Source organism: Ostrea edulis, chromosome 3 (assembly GCF_947568905.1).
Source record: "Ostrea edulis chromosome 3, xbOstEdul1.1, whole genome shotgun sequence".
Classification (NCBI taxonomy): Eukaryota; Metazoa; Mollusca; class Bivalvia; order Ostreida; family Ostreidae; genus Ostrea; species Ostrea edulis.
In genome coordinates, this window is record NC_079166.1 from 35891168 (window position 1) to 35917844 (window position 26677).

General features: G+C 33.3%; 1 protein-coding gene across 12 annotated transcripts in view; it reads right to left on the reverse strand.

Annotated features, from left to right (window-relative positions):
• LOC125676982 (transcription initiation protein SPT3 homolog) overlaps positions 1 to 26677 on the reverse strand; it is a 97065-nt gene that overhangs the window by 17310 nt on the left and 53078 nt on the right. For 11 of the 12 annotated variants that reach the window (XR_008801973.1, XM_056160558.1, XM_056160562.1 and 8 more), the window contains 4 exons: positions 13953 to 14037; positions 12088 to 12174; positions 4188 to 4359; positions 943 to 1004 (listed from right to left, as the gene is read on the reverse strand). Coding sequence is in view for 11 of the 12 variants with exons in the window: in XM_056160558.1 (XP_056016533.1) it covers positions 943 to 1004; positions 4188 to 4359; positions 12088 to 12174; positions 13953 to 14037 (406 nt within the window). In the remaining variant the exon portion in view is untranslated. Of the gene's footprint in view, positions 1 to 942; positions 1005 to 4187; positions 4360 to 12087; positions 12175 to 13952; positions 14038 to 22236; positions 22315 to 26677 lie in introns of all 12 variants that reach the window. The other variant, XM_056160566.1, reaches the window with a different exon arrangement.

Consider the following 26677-nt stretch of genomic DNA (forward strand, 5'->3'; position numbering starts at 1 on the left):
TTTGGCAATTTTTCAGCCATATTCTGGCAAAAATGTATTGATTAAAATGTATTGATTTGGTATGAATTTACATAAACAAAAATAATGTACCTACAATCATGATATTTTTTTTTACACTGCATTTCTACAACAGTAAATTGTCGCTAGATTAGACAGAGATTATGAATTATATATTCTTCACAGAAAGTACAGTAAATTGCAGAGCTTGGTACACTGTACACAGAGATGGTCTAAAGATTTTATATTGTGGTTTAGCAATGTGATACCTGATTCTGAACTTCACCATATCACTCTGTTATTATATATACATCATGAATGAGTAGTAATAGTTATCTGGGTGTAAATCACGGATGCGCAGAATTATAAACCTTAAGTAATTTCTTATACACCCAGATTCGACAAAGATATTGAATCTATTTCAATGTAACATAAATCACACAATTTAATTTATTTCCCATACAACCTGAATCACAAATTTATTTTCTATATAATCTTAAGCAATGATTTTGTTTCCATTGTAAAATAATGAATTTATCTCCTATGTGACCTAAATAGCAAATTCATTTCCCATGACAACTAAAGAACTATACTAGTAATCTATTTTCCAAGTAACCTAAATAACAATTTTTATTTCTCTCTTGATACCAATTTCCCCACTACAACAGCGCAACACTGTGAGTACTGGTAAATGTAACTCTGTGACTTAATTGGAACATAACCATGTGTGTACTGAAAATGAAGCCACTGTGATGTCACAGACTCCCAGTTAAGGATATGGTCAAAGACTTAGAGCAGCAAATCAGAACTTATTGTTTTAGATACATAGATGATAAATAGCCTTTATTGATTTTTGGAATAGGTAATGAATTTCCTCAAAATTAATTTCCTTTTAGTGGAATGAAAACTGAGGGGGGGGAGGGGGTAACTAATGTAGGTACTGACCAATAATCGCTCCCTCTTCACTTCATCTGTACCATCATCTTCCATTAAAGCCACCAGTTCTCCTTTGTATAAAGAAACAACAGATTTTCAAGTATTCTACTTCTAATGACAAAGTCATACTGGAAAGCCAGTTTCTCCACTTGTATGATACATGTACCAGTCAGAAAATCTCTACCAAGAATGGAATGCTACAGACCCTGAAGTAGACCGAACAGCTTGGGATCAAATAAAAGCTTTTGGTTGAGGGAACAAATATTGCACATGTTGGGAACATATGCTTTTGGTTTGGGTAACAAATGTTGTACAATTTGGGAATGCATGCTAATTTGGTCTTAGAATGGGGTTCATGAACGATTGCAATGTACCAGGTTCAGAAGAAAACTCAATACTTCTAGATGAAAAGGATGACTGCATTCATTTGGTGCAGATGGAAGCACACTCCAGGGTCTGCAGCATGTGTTTGTATTACAAATCCTCAGTCTACAACATAAATCTATGTTTTTGTTTAATATCTTCACTTGTGAAGTTCTCAGTATATATTTCATTTTATGTCTGTTACAGTAATTAAAATAAGCAGGCTCAAATTAGTTATGGTAGAGGTCTGCAGTCTAAGAACACTCGTTATTCAAAGAATCAACATCATGATACATGAAAGCTCATCAGAAAATGTTCGCTAAGTTATAGATCAAATGAAAGCTGCAGAACTGTAGCTCTCTGGAGGAGACAATTGAGACAAACTGACAGCTAGGGTTCAAATCAACTGGCAATCTAACATGGCTTACCTTAACAAATATTTTTTTGTAGTTGAAAATGTGAGTTTTCAATTTGCATAAGACTTTTACAAATGTTTAAAGTTAATATGACTTGACACAAATGTTGTGGAAAAGTATGCCGGTATTTATTTATACCATACAAGTGATATTTTTAGCTAGACACAAATTTAACGATTTGTCCATAAATCATTCTAGTGAATTCTAGTGAATTTAAAATTCCAAGAAAGATAGCCATTACCTCTGATATCGAATAAAAAATTGGCAATATTCAATTTTAATTGTTCGATCAACACTGCAAGTCGCCATACTACAATTCTACCGCTATAATTAAATGACAACTTCCTTCCAGCCTTAGTTCCATCCTTATTATGGTATCAAAACATAGAGGAAGAAACTTGCAAGATGTAACCAAAAAGAAAACACAAATGAGAACTTAAATGTCAATCATTAATAGGCCTAGATTTCTCAAAAAAAAAGAGGCAAAACTTGGACTTACTATATGTGTGTCTGAGATTTTACTAGCATTTTGACTGCTCAAACAGAATGAGTTGGAGATTTTATTGAGAAATCCTGGACAGAATAGATAAAGATTTAAAAACCCGGGAGAAATTGATGAAATTGAGTGAAGTGCACATCTTATACAACAGTGCTACTACTGGAGCTTGCAAAAGCAGTTACATGTGAAAATGTAAAATGTCTTTCTATCAATTCCTATTCATATATTCTTGCATTATCTTTCAAATACATATCAAATATCATTGAATACAAAATTGACCTGGTTTTTTTTTTTTTTGTAACACAGCACAGTGAAACAAGTGACAATTAAGACACCGACTTCTTGCAGCATAAAAAAAAATTCTTCCAGTCAATGAACTCTCTATATATCTCCTCGACTTAGACGACTGATTTATAGGGATTACTAAAACCAGTCTTCTTCTGTTAGATCATCAGATGAAGAATTCCGCACTTCACAAGCCAACCTTATTAGAAATTCATGAAGTTCACCATTTCAAAATCTTTGTAATTATCATTTCTTGACTTTGTTATGAATGAATGAGAGAGAGAGAGTGAGAGAGAGAGACAGACAGAGAGAGAACATTATCTAAGTGAAGGCTCTTCATTAATTACTGTCAAACCTGTATAAGCAGATACTCGTGGGATTCAGCAAAAGTGACCTTTATAGACAGGCGACCTTTTAATAGAGCTAGGTCCACTTTATTAAACGAAACTTAAGACTTAATTCTATAATTTACAATACTATATAAAGTACATGTATATATACACTTCCATGCAAATAAATGCATAGAGAATGTTACATAATAAACAACAAAATTTGAAACATTGTAATTCATTGAAGAAGACCATTTCACATACAGTTGTGAATCCTATCTACTGATGGGAAAAGTTGGTGATTTTTTATCGGCAGTCTCAACTAGAGCTCTCTGTTTTCTACATCACTCATTATTTCAGCTTTCCCTTTTAAAATATTTGAAACTTGAGTTTCCCCAATGCCCGATTTTGAGGCAGCAGTGTGGGCAATTTAATCCCGATTTCATCATTTTAATATCTTCATATTGTTCTTTCCAATTCAGCAATTTCCTTTCACCTTTTTCTGCTATACTATTTGAAATGAACCCTCTTGGTTTACTGTAAAAACAACTCAATATGATATGCTCAGTTCAATAGATAACTTTTATTTGTTCATTCACCATTTCAAAATCGATCTAATTAGCGCGATCCTATTCTCGAAATTTCACCACGCTTTACCAGTTGTGTACAACAGTAAGAGTGCATTTGGAAACCGTTTAGCTGCATTCGGCTGATAATCCTTGGATGCAAGTCATGTGACAAATTCAAAATGACCACTATACTCAGGGGAAAATGGCAGTTTAATTTGAAATTTGATGATCGCTGACCATGTTACACAGGTGGCCACTTAAAAGAATTATATTAATATAAAGGATTCTCAATCAAGAGGGGATAAAATGACCGCAAGAGACAAGTGTCCGCTTGATAGAGGTGACTGCTATGGCAGGTTTGACTGTACATAGCCATGATATGAAAACTAAATGTCTCTATTTATCAAAAACAGTGTGCATTTGGAGTTGTGTATTCTTGAAATTCTTGCATGGGATACAAAATTACTATTCAAACAGGTTTCTATAATTACCCTCTTTTAAAATCATGATATAAGAAAAATTCTTTTTCATTAATTCATAAAGGGTTACTGTAACTTTAAGTATTTTACCCTCGACATGTCCAATCCTCGGCCATCTTGAAATTTTTTCTCGGCCCAATCGAGTTCGAGATATGAAGTTTGATTGTATTTGTTGTTGTGAACAAGTCTAATATTTTGTTTTATTAATAGATATGATAAGAGTATATGTGTAGGCACACTAAGTTAAATCATCACACATCACTTACGCGTGTCCCATCAACAATTAGCAAATTTGAAAAAATGGCTTACAGTACCTGTGGAATCAATAGAACTGAGAAAGTCGTAGCAGATTTTTTGACGTTTCTTGAAGGGTTGGGCCACTTTGTCTCCCCCCTGCTCCTCCTCCCCCTCATCACTGACCCCCTTCAATGCCATGGATCGCTGATCCTTCACATCCATATACCGCAACAAACGCCTCAGCTTTACCTTCAAAGAAATCACAGTAGTTCTAGAGATCGAGTCACCAAAACCAATCTAATTAAAGGTAGATCACAGTACTTCTAGAGAGTCACCAATACCAATCTAATTAAAGGTAGATTACAGTAGTACTAGAGTTACCAATACCAATCTAATTAAAGGTAGATTACAGTAGTACTAGAGTTACCAATAATCTAATTAAAGGTATATTACAGTAGTACTAGAGAGATACCAATACCAATCTAATTAAAGGTAGATCAGAATAGTTCTAGAGAGTTACCAATACTAATCTAATTAAAGGTAGGTTACAGTAGTACTAGAGAGTTACTAATACCAATCTAATTAAAGGTAAATCAGAATAGTTCTAGAGAGTTACCAATACTAATCTAATTAAAGGTAGATCACAGTACTTCTAGAGAGTTACCAATACCAATCTAATACACCGGTTTTGACAGTATTTGACATTTCCTACATCAAGTATTTAATAAGAAATCGGTTTTTATACATTTTATCGTCTTTCTCACTGATTGTGGTACCACTCTGTCCCACCTAAGGATTCAAAGTTCCACTAAATGCACCTCCTACACAGGAGAGCTCTAATCTCGAAACTGGCGTATTAAAGGTAGATCACAGTAGTTCTAGAGAGTTATCAATACCAATCTAATTAAAGGTACATCAGAATAGTTCTAGAGAGTTACCAAAAATTTAGATCCTTCAATTCAGCAATGCTCAAAAGTTCACATCATGAAATGATGTATGTGTTCTAGGAACTATTTTGTACTGATATTATCACATACATCTAATATTGTAGTGTGGTGCAAGGCTTAATGCCCTTGGATGTTGGTCTGGGAAAAAGACCCTGTCCCAATTGAAAATTGACTGGGGGTTTTCTCCCAAATTCTGATTGAAAATTTCCCAAATTATCAGCTCACATGCATGGTAAATATGGTATCTACATGAGTTATAATAAATCATTTAACTCTTAATCAATTGTTTTCTCATCCAGCACAGAATTTTGAAGAAAAAAAAATCAGGTTCCCTTCTGGCCAGATTCTGCCAAAACCATACTGCTTCATTCTGATGCTAGGACTGAGTTCCTACCATTATGTGGTTACTACATGAAGTTACTTTTTCAGTAGGAGTTTCTGGAACATGATTGAATACTACTGGTCTCAATATTACACGTACAGTATCAATATCTGGGTGTAACAGTCACACACACCTGAAAGCCTAGTCGAGTTTCATACTTCCAATCCACTGAGAGGTAGTGAATTAGAGTTCATTGCCCACTCCGTAATCTGAGTACAATACGTTGATCTAGACTGACTCTCTGATGTTATATAGTCCAATACAGGAAAATAATGATCTTCGTAATACGCAGAAATGGCACTGTGTTTCATGTAATTATAAACCTTTCCCACCTACCTCCGTGACATTTCATATAAAAAAACACCCACAATAGCATAATAAAATATAGAAATATAATACCCATCAATTAAAACTTGTCCGCCATTCCACAATTTCTTGTGAGGAAAATCTATATGAAATTGAAGTCATTCATGCCATCATATCATACGAGACTGGATAATATTCAATAAAAAAAATATACAACCGTATCCCCTAGTTCAAATCCTTGGTTTTTCCTGTTTTGGTTTTTCTTTTTTTTTTTGCGCATTATAGTGTTCTGGGGTTTCCAATAAGATTATGAGTACACAAAGACTTGAGATAATTTCCGTTAAATCAATAAATGGAAGATCTTGTGGTTTTTTATAATTACAATCAAACAGAATGAAATTCAGCCCTCCGGAAAGGTTACCTTATCCCCAGCCAATATATATACATACAAGTGTGCTGAAGTTCCGATTTCATTATTTCTACTGCACCAAATGCACTCTCGCGCGGTCTCATGTGATAGACTGAACTTTTAGTGCTGAATTGCAGTTTTATTTTCATCTTCTTTCTGTATAACTATCATAGATCACATGATTGAAATATATCGTATCAGAGATTCTACACTATAACAGCTAGTAGCTGCCGTAGCTTTATAGCTACAAGTATGATATCATAATCTACTAAACTATGTATAATGTGTCTCATAGAAATTCTTCTTTCCCCATAAAATAAGATGTGTCTGTCGCAATATTGAAAACGGGGTTATACATGTAGGAAATTTTCAAGTATAATTATATCATTATATTTTTGTCTAAACTATAAAATCTGAATACTCAATAATCATTGAGAGGGTATCCATCTCCCGTAGTCAGTGGCAGACAGAAATTGATTTTAAATAGGAAACATTTCACAGGACTATATGGTACATGTATTATATAAATGTTAATTTTACCACGGTTATTGCAAAGATAAAAGGTATGCCGCGGTCATTATTCTCCGATATATACCTTAATATACGTAATAACTGATTATGAGAAAATTGATACACAACTTGTTTGCACTTTGTGTTTTGCTAACATAACAATTAAGTCGATAACTGATGATTCAATTTTATAATCATAAAAATCAATATATGTCGTAATTCAAAAAATTTATAAATCATTGAAAAAGTTTTTGTCATTCAATATCATAAATCAACCGTTTGCATTCTAAGATCGATGCACATGTAAACAAACATGGCAATGCCCAGACAAGTTAACCCCCTTCCACGTATGTGTAGTTTTCTTAAACTGTGTACTCAAAGTAGTTTGTATAATCCATCAATATCAAACTAAATACTTGAAATATTTTTCAAATTAGATCTATTATACCCTAACATCTTGCCTTTTCATCAGCAAAAAACATGTAGGCCTATAAATATACTCCTTTTGGAAACCATGACGTTACAGTAACCTGATTTGTAAATGTAGCTGCATGTATTCGTAAACGATATGCTGTATACATTCTTGTTTTCATGGATGATGCATAATAATCTACTTGGTCTCAAAATGTTGTTTGAAATATGGAATCCTCGGCTTTTATATTTCAAAACTACATTTCTCAACCTTGGAGGTTATCCAGCAACATCCACGAAAACAAGAACTTTATTTCTTAATCCGTTTTCACAGATTTTTAGGGGAGGTATATCTTCCATGCCCACAACTTCTAACAATGATAAGGCCAAAATAAAATATCGGTGTGTTTCTTATAGTATTTCACTCCCCAAAAAACTGAGTAGGGTATGTAGGTAAAACATTTTATTTTATCAAAACTTTTTATTCAAATAGTTTCAATGTTGTAACGAAATTTTAATACATGTTTTATTTTCTTAATAACTTAGAACTCTGGTTGAAAATAAAACTAATCTTAGTGGGGATAAATCAGAAAAGTACAGTAATTCTTCCACTGTTTAAGCAAATACAAGACTAAATGAATGCAGGACCACACAAGGACATGCACCAAGACTGACACATTCTCACAAAGATAAAGTAAAACAGTTAATCAGGGATCATTATTCTCCAGACACAGGTTATAACTCACCTTCCAGACGGTGGCCTGGTTTATTACAATGTACACCACTACAGCGAGTATACAATAAACAAGAGGTCCATGGGCCACATCGCTCACCTGAGTTACCTAATGGCCCTGTCATTATTCAGCTGTTGTGATTTTTAAAAGATTTTTTTATCAATCTTTATTCCCATGAAAAATTTTGACCTCTGGCATATTCTGGCCCCAACCTAGCTCCAAAGAATCAAAACATAACTGAAAATGTATTCACATATGACTAACATGATCTTGCTGTTCTGGATAAGATCAAGGTCACAAGGTCAGAAAGACCTTGCCATAAGAAATCTATATACAAAATATGAAACACCTATCTTAAATAGTTCAGGAGATATTGAAAGCATCAGATTTTTTTAAGTAGGTCAAACTTCAGGTCAAGGTCACAAGGCCAAACACTGAATTGAATCAAGGTCTTGTCATGAAAATCTATAAACAAACTATAAATTTAAAGCTTTTCCTTAATAGTTCAGGAGATATTGATTAGGTCAGGTTTAAGAAAGTAAGTTAGGGTACAGTTTTTACAATAAAATCATTATTAGAAATCCAGTTAAACAAAATGGCATCAATATCCTCAAATGTGGCTGTATTTTGATAAATTGTATCACAGTATGTGAGATATGTCACACACATTCAAAATACACCACAGGATCAACATCATCAACGACAAAACATTAAAAGCATGGAATGGAAATGAGTAGAAGTGACATTGCTGTTTCCCAATGGATGTCTATAGTCTAAACCTACAGAATCCAAGTCCGCGAGTAATTATTATAACAAAATACAATTATAAAAGTTTTTAATTTCAACTTGTATAGTAGATTTTTAGAATAGCTATATATACAGACCCGAACCGAAATATCGGAATCCAATGTAAAAAATCCTGACCCGACCCAATCCGAATTTTTTCTGAAATGCGACAGCCCTAATTATATCTATGATAAGAGCATCTGCACAAAGTTGTCAAGATATCATGAAGATTATCATCAAAAAGGCTCAATTGGTACTATCCTGACGAGTGTGCAGGAGGGCAGAGCATATTCTTATTCATTGAAATATATTACCAGCAACTAGTGCCATATTGGACATATATGTGCATTTGTAAGTGGCATCCATGATTTAGTGGAACAATAAGGCTTACCTAAATAAGTCAATCACAAAACCAAATTTGTTTACAGTATAACATCAGCTTTATTGGGCTGCAGTAATTTAGCAAAGCTGTTGAAATTCAATTAAGGAGATTTGCTACACATGAGACATTTGATATGGATGAAAAGTGGAGGATATATGTACAATAATAATTTGAAATTGAAAACTTTCAAATTTACTTTATTTAGTCAAAAAATGCAATTTTAGTTGAAAGCAATCGGAAAAAAATTTAAAACCCTTGCTGGACTCGAACACGCAATCTACAGTTCAGCGGTCGACGTGCAAACATACCGAGCTACTCAGCGAGGCGAGAAATTTTTAAATGAATAGACAAATATTGCTGATGTGTGTATATTTTCATCCATGTTTTAAAAGGAAGTCAACCATTATGACGATGTAGAGTACCTCCTTAAGGTTTTCAATACACACACACACAAAAAAATATCATTAAAGAAAATCTAGATACTGTACTCAGAAACCTGCATGGTTTTCCATTAAAGGACATCAACAATGAAAAAGATTCTCTAGAAGGTTTTGATAAAGAAATTAACTTATGTACTTTTAAAAGAATAAAGCTATATTTAACATTGAACACCATGGGGAATACATCTTCTTGGCATACAAGATAATTAAAACAAAAAGACATTCCTTCAAGAAAAAAAATCTTTGTGCAATAATTTTTTTTTAAATCATTATAATATTCATAAAGAAAACTAAACTTTGAAGAATTACTACTTATATAATTTCAGAGCAAGGGGAAATAACTCTCTAAAAATAATTTGCATAAAACTTCCTTCAGGCATTTTGATATGTACTCTCTGTATGCAGTTTCACTAAGATACATTTGTATCATCCAACATCTAAAATGTACTTATGGAAAACTATTATTATGTGACCAATATACGCAATACAGAAAGGTGAAGGAGACAATGTTTGTAATCCAATTCTTGCTGCATGCTTGACATTTTGCCAATTTTATTGTCAGATAATAAAACATACTGTCACTTTTGAGGGAAAAAACCTCTGGAATGGCAGTTTTCTAAACTTCTGGAATCACAGAGAATTATTTGTGATCACTGTCATACCTTAAGAATTCGTCATTTGGCATTTACTTTAATCAATCTTATGTTGGTAATATTGTTTGAAGCAACATCATTTTGGTCCGAGTTTTACAAAAATCTCATAAAATTTAAACATTTATTGATTTTTGTGCTTCTAAGATTCAATTATATAATGTTATTAAAGAGCAATTGAATAGACAGATTTAACCCGGTTAATACAAAACTATTTTATATCCAGACACCAATATACATAGGTGACTAGGTGTAATGTCAAATGCATGCGCAATTTAAGATCTTTGATGACCATTATGAAAGCTGGATATTAAAACTTCTTGATAGCTATAAAATAATCATTCTGAATTTGTAAAGCATGCAAGTGCAACCTGATCATATATCAAAAGTTATGTAATCTCAGATACCAGAAACAACTATAATATTAATGCAGTGTCCATGGGCCACAACGCTCACCTTGCTCGTATGAAGATATTAACAGAACACAAACAGTGGCTCGGCAATAAGCAGTCTTACTATTCCACCACTATATGCATATCCCAGGACACAGCTACAGGTACTTGCATATATATATATATTCACAAGCTGTCATTATCATACTGTTATAGCAGTCTTTAGATTCCTATTATAGGCAAAGTCTACCCCACTGCTCATGACATCATAAATCAGTTTAGGAAACCACCCACTGCTTATGACATCATGAATCAGTTTAGGAAACTGCCCACTGCCCATGGCATCATAAATCAGTTTAGGAAACTGCCCACTGCTCATGGCATCATAAATCAGTTTAGGAAACCGCCCACTGCTCACGACATCATAAATCAGTTTAGGAAACCGCCCACTGCTCACGACATCATAAATCAGTTTAGGAAACCGCCCACTGCTCACGACATCATAAATCAGTTTAGGAAACTGCCCACTGCTCATGGCATCATAAATCAGTTTAGGAAACCGCCCACTGCTCACGACATCATAAATCAGTTTAGGAAACTGCCCGTGGTATCATAAATCAGTTTAGGAAATAGCCCACTGCATCACAATTCAGTTTAGGAAACTCTCATAACATGTACTTATAAAATCCTATTATGACTCCAAAGTCATGGAATAAAGTAAAACGATTCTGCACAACATGCGGACACATTCATATCAATTAAACTAATTAAGGGCTGTTCCATTTAAACATATAGGGTACCCAAGGACAGCACTTTTTAAAACTCAGAAAAGACAGTTTTAAAAAAACTCTATGGGTGGTTCACTGGTTGAATTGATTCTATGGTGGATGGCTTTTGCACAAAAATTGCTTCTATGGGTGGTTCTTTTACTAAACCATATAATACGTGAGAAAATAATCAGAAGTGAAGCAAGACAAGTAAAGAATTGAAGGTTGAATGTGAATCGAGTGGCATTTACACCTTTGTTTCCTCTCCGAAGATGAAAAATGTCAAATGCTGCAGAAATAAGTTGATATCATGATGAAAAAGTATTTTGTGCTGTACGTATGATGGGGATAAATCCAGATTTGGAAAAATCTAAAATTCTACTTTTCGAATAAATTGATTTGCTTCTATAGGTGCCTATAAAGCTTCATTATTTGCCTCTATGGGTGGATAGGAGTGTACCAAAATCACATCTATGGTTGGTCACCCTAATTTTCAAGTGCCTTCTCCCCATCCCATATATGTTTTACTGGAACAGCCCTAAACTGTATGTCACCTTATTTCATTATCTCCCCTTGGAAGACTGATCCTTCATTTCAACAAACTAACCCCATCCGTCCACCCACCCACCCACAACAAAGAATGCTTTGTGGAAATTTTGACTAAAGTCTGCCTTTGCATATCTTAGAGAAATAAAAAATTGGAAAAGTTTATAACACGGATCACAGTTGACATCTAATCAGAAACACTCAGGTGAGCAAATAATAAATGGATGTGGAAAAATACATCCATGTGTATCTAATACAAATATTTTCTGAGCCTTTTTATCTACTTCTCATCTTCTTATTGCAGAGAAACCTTACTTTGTCTTTCCGAAGAAGAAACAGAAGGTCTTCAATCCCAATAAAACGCCCATTTCTTGTCGAGGCCACATCAGATGCTTGAAGTAGCTGCAAGCAATAATCAAAGATCTTAATTAACATAATACTAGTTACCTGAAGTTCAAGGAAACTGATTAAGTTATCCAAGATCAAAGTGTAAGGTAGTGACAACAGGTGTTATTGTGTCTTCTGACCTCGAGTCATAAAAATTGTAGTGATCTCTCTTTTATAAAGATAGCATTTTGATGCCAGAGTTACATAAATGAATACTGAATTTTTTTCTCTTTGAGATTTGACCCTAGTGAGCTCCAAACCATAAAAAATATTTATCTCATAATGACAAACTGACCTCTACTTTCAAATGAAGTTTGTCTATTGAAAAATTTACACCACTCAATGTCACTATTAATTCCAGTCAATGTCCCATTGAGGAATGGGCAACTGGCCTTCAAATCTCAGAATCTATGGATGTTTTCTGCATATTACAGGATTAATCACTTAGATACCATGTACATAAAAATATTGGAGACAATGTATTTAAGGGTCCAAGACCATCTTTAAAATGGATTCCCAAACTTTTTACTTCAGAATTGATATTTAATTGTCACAATTGCAATAATCATTTGCTGGTAATAAATGCATTGTTCACATATGCTATCATTGCTTTTAATTTTTAGCTTATATTGCCAAAAGTTCTTTAATTTTCTGAAAATAGAACCTCACTAAAATTCTTGAAATTTGTTACATCTGTCACTCAATGGGGATCCAAAGTTCTTCATGATAGCTAGAGTGTCTAAATTGTTTAATCAATATGCAGGCATATTAAAAGTGGAGACTCAAGTGATTTTCTGGGGCCTGCGTAAACCCCAAATGGAGCCCATTTTACTTTAGATGGTATGATTTTGTCAACATGATATTCCCCGGATTCAGTGGTTCAGGGATATATGCATTTCTTGTGAGAATACCTTTTCAATGATACCTCATTTGTTGACCTTGTGACAATGACTTTTGGAAATTGTCAACAACCAAAACAAACTACTATGTATTGTTGTTCCACTTTGTTGTAAGGGGGGATCAGTGTTTCACAAACACATCTTGTTTCCTACCCCTTTCTGTAGCATACCTTTTTTGTACTAAAAGTATACTTTTTCTATACCAACTTAAAAGCATACTTTTATGATACTTTTTCTATACTTACTTAAGAGTATACTTTTTTTGTACTTTTCTTTGGATTCTTTTTTTTTTTTTTTTGGTACTTTTTCTGTACCAACTGAAAAGTATACTTTTATTTTTATGATACTTTTTCTATACTTTCTTAAGAGTATACTTTTTTTGTACTTTTTACATTTTTGTGCTTTTCCTGTATCAGCTGAAAAGTATATACTTTTATGATACTTTTTCTATACTTAACTTAAGAGTATACTTTTTTTGTACTTTTCTTTGGATACTTTTTTTGTATTTTATACATTTTTGTGCTTTCTCTGTACCAACTGAAAAGTATACTTTTTCTATACTTTCTTAGGAGTATACTTTTTTTGTACTTGTCTGTGGATACTTTTTTTGTACTTAATACATTTTTGTGCTTTTTCTGTATTCATGTACTTTGCAACAAATAAAGATATGCTAAAAGTATACTTTTGTTCTCTTATAGCACAAAAAAAGTATACTTTTTTTGACTAAATTTGGAATGCATGGTTCCAAATTTAGTAAAAAAAAAAAAAAAAAAAAGCATGCTTTTATTGTACCTTTTTTGTACTTTTTTCTGGTACTTTTTTTGTACTAAATTTCGCTCTGGGAATTATTTATATTTTTGTTTTTAAAACAGACAATGTTCTCAGTATACTTACTAAAGATGTCAGCTGTTGCCTAACAATGTCTTCAATCAAAACTGTCGAGTCATGCTGAGGCTTTGGGACATCTCCAAACCCATACCTGTCAAAATGTTTTAAATAATCAGTAAGTCAAATCAATGTACATGTTCTGAATTCACCAACATTCACAATTTTATACAATTGGACCTGTTGCATTGTTTATAGTGTAATCATGGGTCTGTGTTTGACGATGGAAAAACAGAGATTTCATATTTCTGCAAGCTGAACCCAATAGAAAGCCTCAATTTTTTTTGCTACATTATCAACAGAAAAGTTTTTAAAACAAGATGTGTTTATGAAACACTGATGGCTCTGGATTACAACAAAGTGGAACAAGGTGAAAGGTCTGAAGATTATAAGGTCACAAGCTCAAAGATTTTGGTGTTAATGGAAAGCTAGGTCTTGCGACAAGAAATACATGCACCTACCAAATATGAAAGGTCTACCTCTTACAGTGTAAATGATATATGACCAAGTTTAGAGTTTTTGGGGTAAAAATTTTTTGCCACAGACATACAGACAGATGAACAGGCAAAAAACTATATGCCCCTGAATCTTCGATTCCAGGGGCATAAAAATTTACACATCAAACACTTTTTCTACACCCCTTTGCAATCATCTGCAGGGGTAACAATTTAAAAAACAAATTACCACTATATGCATGGGCATGCAAATGTTCAGCTTAATATTATACACAAAACAGTCTAATTGAACCTGAACTGTAAATATTGGATAACCTCATAAACTTTTACACAATATACAGACCCATGCATACATTAATCATACACATAGAACAAGAGGCCCACAGACCTTATTATCAGTTACCTGAGTACTAGTGAAAAAGTATCACTACTCCCAAGGGCTATAAAATCTAGAAAAAAAATTCCTGTTCTGAATATCTAAGGTCAATTCTAATGTTCAGCAACAGTATAAAACAAGATGTGTTCTTAAAACTTCACTAGTCCTCAAAAGTGCATACACTGATAAAAGACTTTAAATAATGTGTATTAACATTAAAACATCAAAAGATATGACTAATTTGGTTTCATCCTAAAGTCATAACCCTTATGAAATTCACCATTTTTTGTACATCCTTTTCTGCTATTCTAAGTATGCATTTAGATTTTGTACTATCAGCAAATTTACACATAAATACGTACTATACATACTAAATTTGCATGGTCCCACCCTGGGTCAGAACCCTTACTCTGGGGATCATCAAATTTACAATTTTGGTAACAGACTACCTGCTCTATCCATTTAGTTTCAATTTAGTATCAATAGCACTAAAAGATGTTATTTAAGTGTTTTACTCATAAACACTATATAACAAGTTTGGCCCCGCCCTGGGGTCAGAACCCCTATCCCGGGGGATCATGAAATTTACTATTTTGGTAGAGGCCTTCCTGCTCTACATCACTAGGCATTTAGTTTTTCTTTCAAGTGTGTGTTTCTTGAGAAGAAGATTTTTGAAAATTGCGTCAATTTTGGGCAGTTTTTGTCCCGCCCCTCGGGAAGCAGGGGTGCTCACTCACTCACCAGGAGATCTGAAATTTACAATTTATGTCCCCTTGTCCCAATGATGGTTCAAACCAAATCTGAAAAGAATTGGAATGGTAGTTATCAAGAAGAAGTAAAAAATGTTCAATTGTTAATGCACGACGCATGATGGATATGACAACCAATTGCAATAGCTACATGTAGGTCACCTGAGTTTACTCAGGTGACCTAAAAACTTTTATTCAATGGATAATTTTCAGTATTATTTCACTGTTGCATATATAATAAAACAACATAAGTTTGCTATGAAAAACTCAATAACATCTATAGTGGTCAATTTGACAACGACTCACAATGACATCATCACAATGTCGTAATAAACAGTAACTTTGAAGAAAGCATCCAATTGCTGTTTTATGACTGTTCCAACTGTCAACTGACTAAGATGGAGAGTTAATTTCACATAAATTTAAGCATTAAATATTCATTTTTGATATATTTGATTGCATATGCTGATAGCAACACCACAGGCTGAAGACAGATCCTTGTAATGTACAATATTCAAATTGTCTGCATGGACGCTACTGCGTATTATGAACTAAATGCACTGTAGATGTCAAAATAAATATTCTATGCTTAAATATCTACATTTCCTGTTTTCGCCTTAGATATATCTCCACAATTTGTAATGATATAGTCATTTCCTCGTGAATGCACTGCGCCAGGAGATGTAAGCAACACGAGTATGAAAACAGATGAATACAGTACATCTATTTCAATGCCTGGGACTTCTGACAGAAATGAAATTAAAATGTAAATGACAACCTTAATTTATTTCTGAAAATATATGAGGGTATGAACTGCAATGTCAAATAAATTCACACTAGCATAGTTTTCATGAAGTGGCAATATATCGCAGTTCATACTCTCATGTACTATCAAAAATGAAATTTATTCCATGAATATATTGTCATGATATTGTTGATATCAGATTGACACATTACAACAGTGTTTCTCTTTATCATTGTTGTTATCAGATGGATATCAATATCGTTATCTATTTATCTATATATCTGGTGTCAAATATCAAATTTTTTTTTCAAACCAATATATTAACCTAATTAATTCTGATAAGAAAATTCAAATATCAGTGATTGTTTTGGGGCCAAAATGCCACCGATATTCGGCTGTTTCCCCTCATTAAAATTAGCTGTTTTTTCCCAATTATATATATGTTTTTCCCAATTTCAAATCTAGGGAAATTAGGCCATTTAAAAAAAAAAGGGTTACCGTATACTGTTGACAAAGAGTAAATACGTTTTTCTCTTCAGTTTTATTCTCCAAACCACGGCACATATATGCAAAAGGTTTTGTAAAAAATATGTAAAACAATAGAGGCATCCATATAAGCAGATATGCAGCGAAGTATATAGTTTCCAGATACACATTAAGCCATATTGTTGACAATTTAGTTTGACCGCCATTATATGTAGGGTCAGGCTAATAACAGGAAGTGGTCAACAGTATAGGGTTTTACTAAAATCCGAAAAATACAAACAGGAGAGACATTCTGGAAACTTGATTATTAATATAATATTTACAAGATTATGGGTACAAATGCTGGTGAATTAATAATTTATTATTTTCTTTATGAAATTAGACAATAAGTATTTCTTAGAAATTGAAAAAGTAAATAATATATATACAAGGTGTGACTTCTAATACGTATTTAATGTTAAATAATTATTTCTTTTATGATTTTAAATCAGATCTGAAATAAACCTCAAACAAAAAAATTGTTATTTGATTATTTTATGCATCTTTATCATTTTAATTTAGTACTATGAATGATTTTCCCAATTTGAGGGAAATGTCGCTATTTTTTCCCAATTCCAAAGGAGGGGTGGTAGTTTGAAAAACAAAAAAAATCACTGAATATCTAAAGGATAAAATGTTGTCAATTAAAACACTAGATGGAGCTGCAGTAGGTCAGGATATCAATCATTTTCATCTGACGAAGCTAAATATTACTACATTGTAATAAATGATATGTTACATGGACAGAGTAAAGACGTACATGCAGATAGAAATATCAGAATGATATATACCCCCCCCCCCCCCTATCTCATCAGGAGAGCCTCATTTCTCTGTCATAGTGAATTTCGTCTGCTATTCACCGAGTATCAACCATCATTGCAATAAAACCTGCACAATCCCAATAGACATGCACTCCTCAATCAAGAAAAGGAATGGAAAATTGATAGGATAATTTTTTTTATACAACAGGCTTCTATAACTATATATACATGTACTAAAACTTATACTGCTTTAATGGGCTTATAAATATTTTCTGTTTTAATTCACTCAGTAATCACTAATTCAAACCACATAAACTGGTTCATATAATGCAGGTGAGAGATAAAGGTCTAGCTGTTGTTATGATCATCAATTCAGTACTGACATCGTAGAGTATACATGATACACAAATTAAATGTTGTTGGTTACAAAATTTTCAAACTTGCAAAATCAAAATAAGTGCAACTTATATAACTGTCAATAAGATTAAATTCCTGCATGGCCTGGCTACTTTTGAAGAAAACAAAAGTATGCAAATAATTTAGATCTGTACAGATACAATTTTTATTTGAAAGAGCACATTTAAAATCATCAAACAATGACAACGGTGTCTCAATAGATTACTGATTCAGATCAAGCTTTTAAATTTCACATTTCAAATACATACAGTAAAATCTGTTTAATCCCACATGCTCTGGGTGATTTAATTTGTGTCATATTAGACAGGATCTTCGGACTGCACAGTATTCAGAACATGGAAAAAAGCTGACAATTATAGGAATGAAAATCAGGTCAGAATTTACAGTGAAAATAAGTACACATGTCAGGTTAGACTTTTGTGCTTTATACATCAGAAATTCAGGATATTCCTATGAGTGGGAAGTGCAGATGAAAGCTTGCTGAAGTAGTTTATAGTGGAAGAATATTAAATGGTACAATAGAACCAATGAACAAATGACAAGGTGTGGCATGTAGCAACAGCCTTGAATGCTTACTATATGAGATGCATATATAACGTATAAGATTGCATGCATGCATCAATTCAGCAATATAAAAATCAATCTGTCTCAACGGAAATATTTAGATAATTGTTCCATAATTTTATAATTGACTACATGGGCAACGGAAAAGGTGACTGACACCAAATCAAAATGTTGTAGGATAAAGTTATGACTGCAGTGATCTTCACGAGTCATCTGATTCAAAATAGACTTAATATTTTATAATCTGATTACATCTTTTTCTAAAATTATACACCTAACTCCTATCATTTATTACAGGTATTACTAAATCACCTGTCTGGAGCAGTTTTTAAAGCTGCCTTGCTGGTAATCTATCAAGTTTTCACTATGATGTCATCATGCAAGTGAGTTGGTCATCATTGATGACATCATAGCAATACAGTAACAGTGAAATTGTATACATTAGCAGGTGATATAATGTATTTTAAATAATAAACATATATATGTAACAAAACATTTTTATAAGACTTAATTAACAAATGCCTTGCAATATACCAATATGTCATTTATTTAATAAGTAATATACCCTTAAAAAAATCAAGAATTAATGGCTTACATGTAGATCAGCAACCTGCAATTTCCATGACAACAAGCAAATTCAATGAATTCATGCATGTTTGAAAAGATTCTTCTTGCAATATGTTTCTTTGCAATATTTAGGACATGATCCATTTGTTACTAGTAAGAGCTCTCAACCTGACGATGACATGCAGAGTATGCACATTAAACTTGTCACTGAACAACCTTTTGTGATACTATCGTAATATCTATTAATTGGTAAAGCTCAAATAGTATTTGAAAATAAACTATTTGGAGACCATTTCCTACCAAATGTGAGCTGACGATCCTAACCTCTGACCTCCAAAACAATAGTGGCATCCATTTGACGTACGTGATAGACGTCAGGTGAAATTTCAATGCAAAGCTCAGTTGGTATGAAAAACGAAGATAACAAACAACAAACAACAAACAAACAACTCCTTTTGGATTTAAAAAAAAAAGATTCTGAAAAAAATATCAAAAGTACAGTAAACAACCATCTTTTTCTAAACAGTAAAAGTTCCCGCTTCATGACCAGGAGGTATTGGCCGCATCAAAACTAAGTGGAGACTGCTCCTTCGCCAAATGCTCTGTATTTTGAAATGAGAGTCACAGGTCTTTCAAATGAAACCTTAAAAATTGAGAAACTGTGTCGTGGCAGGCATCCTTGGTATAATAATTAGCACCCTCACTTCTATGAGGCCCTCCATGCCATGCATAGGTCTAAATTTGAGGCACTTACTACAGCTGGTAATGTCCCAGTATGAGTGAAACATTTTCTAAAACAAACACCTGCAAACTATTTCAATTCATAATTTGGGATTTAGTGACCTTTAAAAATACTACAGGTCCTCCTTAGACTCTTCAATCCCATTACAGATACATGTAGATTGATGTTTACAAATTACCCCCACCATACCAATGCACCTAATCCAAAAATGTATGCATAAAAAGGAAAACTGTTTTTAACAGTCTAATAACAAATACTGGAACTTAGATTTCAAAGGAAATTAAAACCTAATTTGTAGTAAATACGCAAAATTTAAAAAACATTAAAACAAATCCCAACTATCAATCTTTCTCAATAATTTTAATAATCTAGTCTACTGATACAGCTAGGCCACACGTAATTACACTATTGAAAAGCAACAGTGAAGTGATTGGAACTATTAGGTCTCAGAAATCTCCTCTTAGACAAATATGAAATCCGTCTTCCAATTAGCTTCCCCCACAGGATGAATTATTCCCTTAAAGAACAGAATTGTCATACAAATTACATGTTCCTGTAATCATATAAGATTTTTTATTTAAGACGGTCAATTAAATTTGAAATAAGAGTACACTGCCGGTATGTCATCAGCTGAAGCAGTGCTGTGCAAGAGATGTCATTGCTGATCCCTAGTCTATCTCAGCACACCTTTAGAAGCCTGGCAGTCTGCAGCGTGTACACTGCAATCTCTGCCCACGGTTTTATAACCAGCTGCCCTTCTCAAGTTCATTCAAGAAAATAAATGAAGTCCCATGGAAGGAAGCAACAGGAGACCACAGAGATGACCACAAAGGTTGCTGTCCACCGCAGCATAAATCTTGTTGGATATTTCCTAAGCTGAGTCAATTAAAGACATATAAGGTAAGGCATTATAAGATATGTGATCTCTGCCGTGCCTTTTATTGTGTCATTCTGTGCCCTCAATCCCAGCAGTCTACAACTGTAGCTGGCATGTTTTGAGGGCTTAAGCTTAAATTTGCAAAAGCTACATAAATTGCTTACAGGTATCTAGAATATATACTCATATCATAAATCATCAAATGCATGCATATAAGTAATGAAATGCAGTAAAAAGACATGTAAATTCTTGATGCACAGAAACTCGTTTGCAGGGATAAAGTGTTCATTTTTACTGAATAGATTTAAAAGCCTGCAGTTGCTAATTCATCTATCAGTACAAGGTTAAGCCAGGTATCTCATTATGAAAGATTAAGAAGTACATCTTTGACCTAATTTGCTTGACTGCATATAGTTACAAGAGTATATATACAAACATACATATAATATAAAATATAAGGTACCACACAATTAATTATTTTCACTACCCGGTATATATATATTACTATACATAGGAAAAATAATTATTTAAAATCATTTTGTTAAATTTATGAGAAATAATTCAGTCAGAAATGTTCTAATATACATAGACATATATTACCTAACTAGTCTGCCAACACAAGAAAAATACCTCCTTACATGGCATTTTCTTATTCACAAGAAAAAGATCTCCTTACATGGCATTTTCTTATTCACAAAAGATCCACATGTTTTTCACAGGCATGTCAACAACTCAAGAGCACTTCAGGAAGTTGTCCAAGCTTCCAACATCAAATAGTTCCTTAGTAAACCATTGATTATTTCTACAAATTACAGTCAAATATTCCTAATCAGGGGTACAAAAAATTGAGAGAAAATGATAAAGGGGGTGGGGGGAGAGATGGAAAAAAAATTCTTTTAAATATCATACGGAACTTTAATTGACGGAGTTCATTTTGATTGGACAATATATACGTATAACCAGAGTGATACGCCTTAGAAAGAACTAAATCCGCAAAAAAAATGGCAATGGTGCAGCAGGTGCCTATTTCATTAATCAATAGTATATATCCTATGCAGACAGCAATAGGAGCAAGATAACTGACGAAAATGGTGATTTACTTCCCCTTGGGACCATGATGATTTCTGTCTGTTTCATCACTGAAAGGCATGTGTGATATTTCTAAAATGAAATAACTTTGTCGAAAATGATATTTGTGTAAAAATGGTTTCATTAGACAGAACAGAGATCAAATCTTATATTTTAATCAGCTATTAATCTTTAATTCATTTATAAAAAGTTTAAAATGGTTATTCCTATGAATGGGATCTATAATTTTATGAACTGTTACATACATATTCAGTTTTTGGTACTATAATGGAATCTGCATCTGGTCAACTTGGTCCCTAGGATAGCTAGCCCTATAGTTCTACCATAACACAGAACCTCCATGTTTAGAACCCTAACCTAGGCGAAGGAACAGTGACTGCCTATATTAATCATGGGAAATTAGTGTTTAAGATAACGACCCCTTACTCTGTCATTGGTTGCCTGCATTTCTCTGTTCTTCAGAGCAGGGGGCAACACTTCACGACCACTAAATACTGGTTCAAACTGGTAAATGAGATGAAGTCTGAATAACCAATAATGACATTTTGAACATTTACACAAATCATATAAAAAATTTTTACAACAATTAAGGTATCGATCCATCAAACTGTTCATTTCAAGAAACTTTTAAAAGTCCTCACATTTTCTAAATTCTGGTTCAAAAGAAGATGTAGGTCAAACAAAAAGGGTGTTATTTTAGTATTAAGTGATACTGAGTTAAATGATGAAGTGCTCAAAATACTCAATACTTTAAAACTATCAAGAGACTGTCATACAGAATTGATATGAAGGACAGATTACAAGAATATCAGTAAAACTGATGGATGCTCCCCGAACTGCATCTAATTAATGAACTACTTCATATGACAAATGACTCACACAATGATCAATAACTGTTGAAATATTGAAATGAAATTTTTTTTCATAAAAAAGGTAGATGTTCTGAGTGATCTTGACCTTTACAAAATGACAGGGTGACCTTTGTATGAAAGCCATTTTGTGTATTAATTATTTGTGTAATCTATGATTAATACCTGTTCAAAAACTGTTGAAATAAGGAACTAACCTCATACAAGGTATGTGTGTTCTGAGTAACCTCGACCTTTCCGATATGACCTCGAGAGACCTTTGTCCAAAAAATCAATAACTGTTGAAAAATTGTTGAAATGAAGGTTTTTTTCTTATTCAAAATACATGTATATGTTCTGAGTGACCTTGAACTTTACAAAATGACTTTGAGTGACCTTTTTCTGAAAGTCATCTGCATGTTACTTATTTGTGTGATTTACAACACATGTTGAAAAAATGCTGAAATAAAGAAATTGTTCTGCAATGTATCATACCCTCGTGTGTTTTCAAAAATGAAATTCATGCATTCAATTCTTACATACTTACATTGTACTTTTATTTCTGTCAGAATTCTCACCCATTAAAATAGACGTATTATATTTTCCTAACAGTTCTATATCTAAATATATGCACATTGTTTACATTTAGCCTCAGAAAATTCTTGAGGAAATGCCTATCGACTTGCAAAGATATCGATCTCAAAGGCAAAACGTTACATTGGATATGTAAATATAACCCAATAACAACTTACTTTGCTAAGTGAATTCATTCCTTAAATAGCTATTACTATTATTGTCATTCAATTTGTTGATACTGATGATCTCGACTCATCATAAGTGAGAGCTCTGAAAATGGCTGCAGAAAGTTTGTAAAATGAAGCTCAGCCAATTTCATGACATTGATGTATGACAAGTTGGTGCATCTGGTTTGCAGAACAGCAACAAGTATATGGTTTCCCCCCTGAACGCAATTTTCAAATCATGGCCCAAAACAAAGCCCTTATGTCAGCACTGAATAGCACACGCATAGTGACTTGCCATACAGCTATAAATATCAATTTCGTGTCAGCTAAACAAATGTTATTGTGACCATATTGGAATTATGGTATGGGATGGATCACTCAAAAAAAAAAACACCCCAAAAACAAGAGTACTTCTTAGGGAACGCCATTCCAATAGAATATTTGTAGCAAACATGGTAACAATTGTGTATATAGACATTCTCAATTAACCTCTTTCTCAGTTATAATGGCAACTGCACCCAGCTTATTCATTTTTGTTCATTAAATTATTCATCCTTCTGCCATCTTTACGTATATAGTGACAATGATCAAACCAATACTCAGTATGATATCATCACATGACCATGAAAGTATACCTAAAATCAAAATGTCAGTACAACACTACCTGGAGTATAAATATCTCTTCTAATTATATATGAAGGAATATATCCTCGAGTTTTACAAAAACTGTTGCTAGAATTGTATCATTTCCTACGGGAAATATAATTACACATTTTTTATGTAAAGTAAATTAAACCTTCTAAACTCTTTGCACTGTATGCTAGCTGATTCCCAAATAGATTTCTATATTCAGTTGCGCTTAACGTGTGATTCTAAGCAGCATTTCTTGCACTGTATTATTGATCATTCTTTTGACAATGCATTCTGGGTTATGTGTGTTTCACTTCTTGTAGTTTATCATCATATATGACAAACAAAATGCCAACCAAACTACAACTTGTCTCCTTTTCAGCACATGCATACACAATAAAACAAATATATCACCATGCAACATCTTAATGAACTGCAAAATCTAACACACACATTTCACCTATAATTTTGAAAATGCTCAACTCTGTGTTAATTATGTTTCAACTAGCCTGCCTTCATGTTCTCCATTCATTTACAATAAACACTCGATACTAAGTGATGATGTCATCAGGCTGCCTTTGCACACAGTATGATGGAAATGACATGATCGTGAAACGCAAATTTATTGACTTAATTTATCCATTTCACAGTTTTAATGATATAAGAACATTGTCCAAATTAGACTACAGAAGTTTTGTGATATACATATCTGCAGTATTTAATTTGTGGAGTCTGTGATCCCTCATTATTTTGAGAAGTTTTACCCTATCTGAATTCTGGGTGCATCCTTAGCATTATAATGTGCATGTACATTCGTAGGCACACCACGTCACTTTCTATACATGCATGCACACCGTTTCCCCCCAATCACACATTATCACGCATTTTTGGGATGTGAATGCTTTACCTATATTTATATCCACTTTGCAATGAAATTTTGTTTTACTTTAGAATAACACATCTATCTTGGGATGATGACTTAAATTTTGATTGTTGCTATTTTTTAATACAAGAATCATGCCATACCAACTTCTGCCGTGGAAAAGTATGCTCATATAGGGAAACGGAAAACGTCCTCTGTTTGTAACATTGAAATTATAGAGCTGTAGAGTATTACAGACCAGTCAAAACTCAGTAGCTGCATGTGCATGTCATCATGACAGTACTGGACATCCATAATATTGTCTATATTTGTTCTGCAAATGTATATATATAGTCAGTCCCAAACATTTCCAATATCTGCTTTAGTAACAAGTATATATCATCACCATGCATCTCCTGTACTGCGTCCTGTCAATGTTATTTTCTGAAATGTTTGCTTTCAGTTTCATTTCATTTCTAATCATTGCTCCCGGGTGACAAGATTTCTATTCAACCCCTGGTAGTGTGTCAGTTGTATATCTTAAATTGCCTTTTTAAGGCTGCCACAATGAATACCAATCAAGTGAATCGATTAAATTCTAAAATTTTTGGATTCTAAAGTTGTGTAATTTTTTTTTTCTAACTGATAGGAATGTGCATGGAATCATAGCAGTTTTATATTAAAAGGATTATTAAACTTTCATTGGTTAATAATATAAAGTTTGGTTTGAAAAACATGTGAACTTGTGAGAGAATTTTTCAAACCCAACAAGTATTCACTAATGTAAGTTCAATAACTCTGTTATCATATTAGCTCAACTATATTTTAATTGTTAATTGTTGATACATGTAATTTATTCATTTTCTCACCGAGCTATAGGAACTGATTACAAAAGCATTATTAGCACTGATAATATTAGTTACACAGTTAGTTAGTGACCTGATACGGAAAAATACATGGTGTAAAAAGAAAACCCATATCGGGCGAGGCGAACTAACTGTGTAACAAATTTATCACGTCGAAGACCTCTAACTGTATATGTGGGGGGTCTATATCATACAACTTAGTCAAACGTCTTTCCTTTTGACACAGCTGCAAGTCGAACCCGACGATAAATAAAATTACTCGCCCAATACGAATTTTACTCGCATGATACGGTTTTTTTCACGGCGTCATGTGACCAAGATCTGACCAATTAGATTTCAACAATTTTGTCTGAGGCGTGGTAAGAATGTGTTATGCGTGTTTTCAACATTCATCCAAAATTAATGCATCGATTAATGCTTGTGAATTGTTAAATTGTGAATAATAACATTTACTGATCCTTATATGTAAATCAGGGTTGAAATATAAGAATTGATTGATACAAATTTTCTTTAGAACTGAATTGCATGGCATATAGAAAGGTTCATAGTCGGATGAAAGGTATGTCCAGTCTGTGTTTACTGGTTGGTCACATGATATCTTCATGTGACAACCAGTTATTGATAATTACTCCAGTCGTGGTAGCTCAGCGGTAGAACGTTTGCTTCATAGCTGGGAAGGTCATGAGTTCAAGTCCCACTCATGCCAAACCTAAGACCTTAAAATATAGGTAGTGACTGCTGACCTTCGCCAAACACTCGGTGTTTAGAAGTGAGAATTACGGGTCTTTCAGACAGGACCTAAAAAATCAGCTAGAGATCCATGGTGCGGTAGGCGTTAAAACATTATAAAGAACCCTCACTAGCTGCTACAGCCCTAAGTGCTATAAGCATTATAGATCTTTTGCATAGTGCTTCACC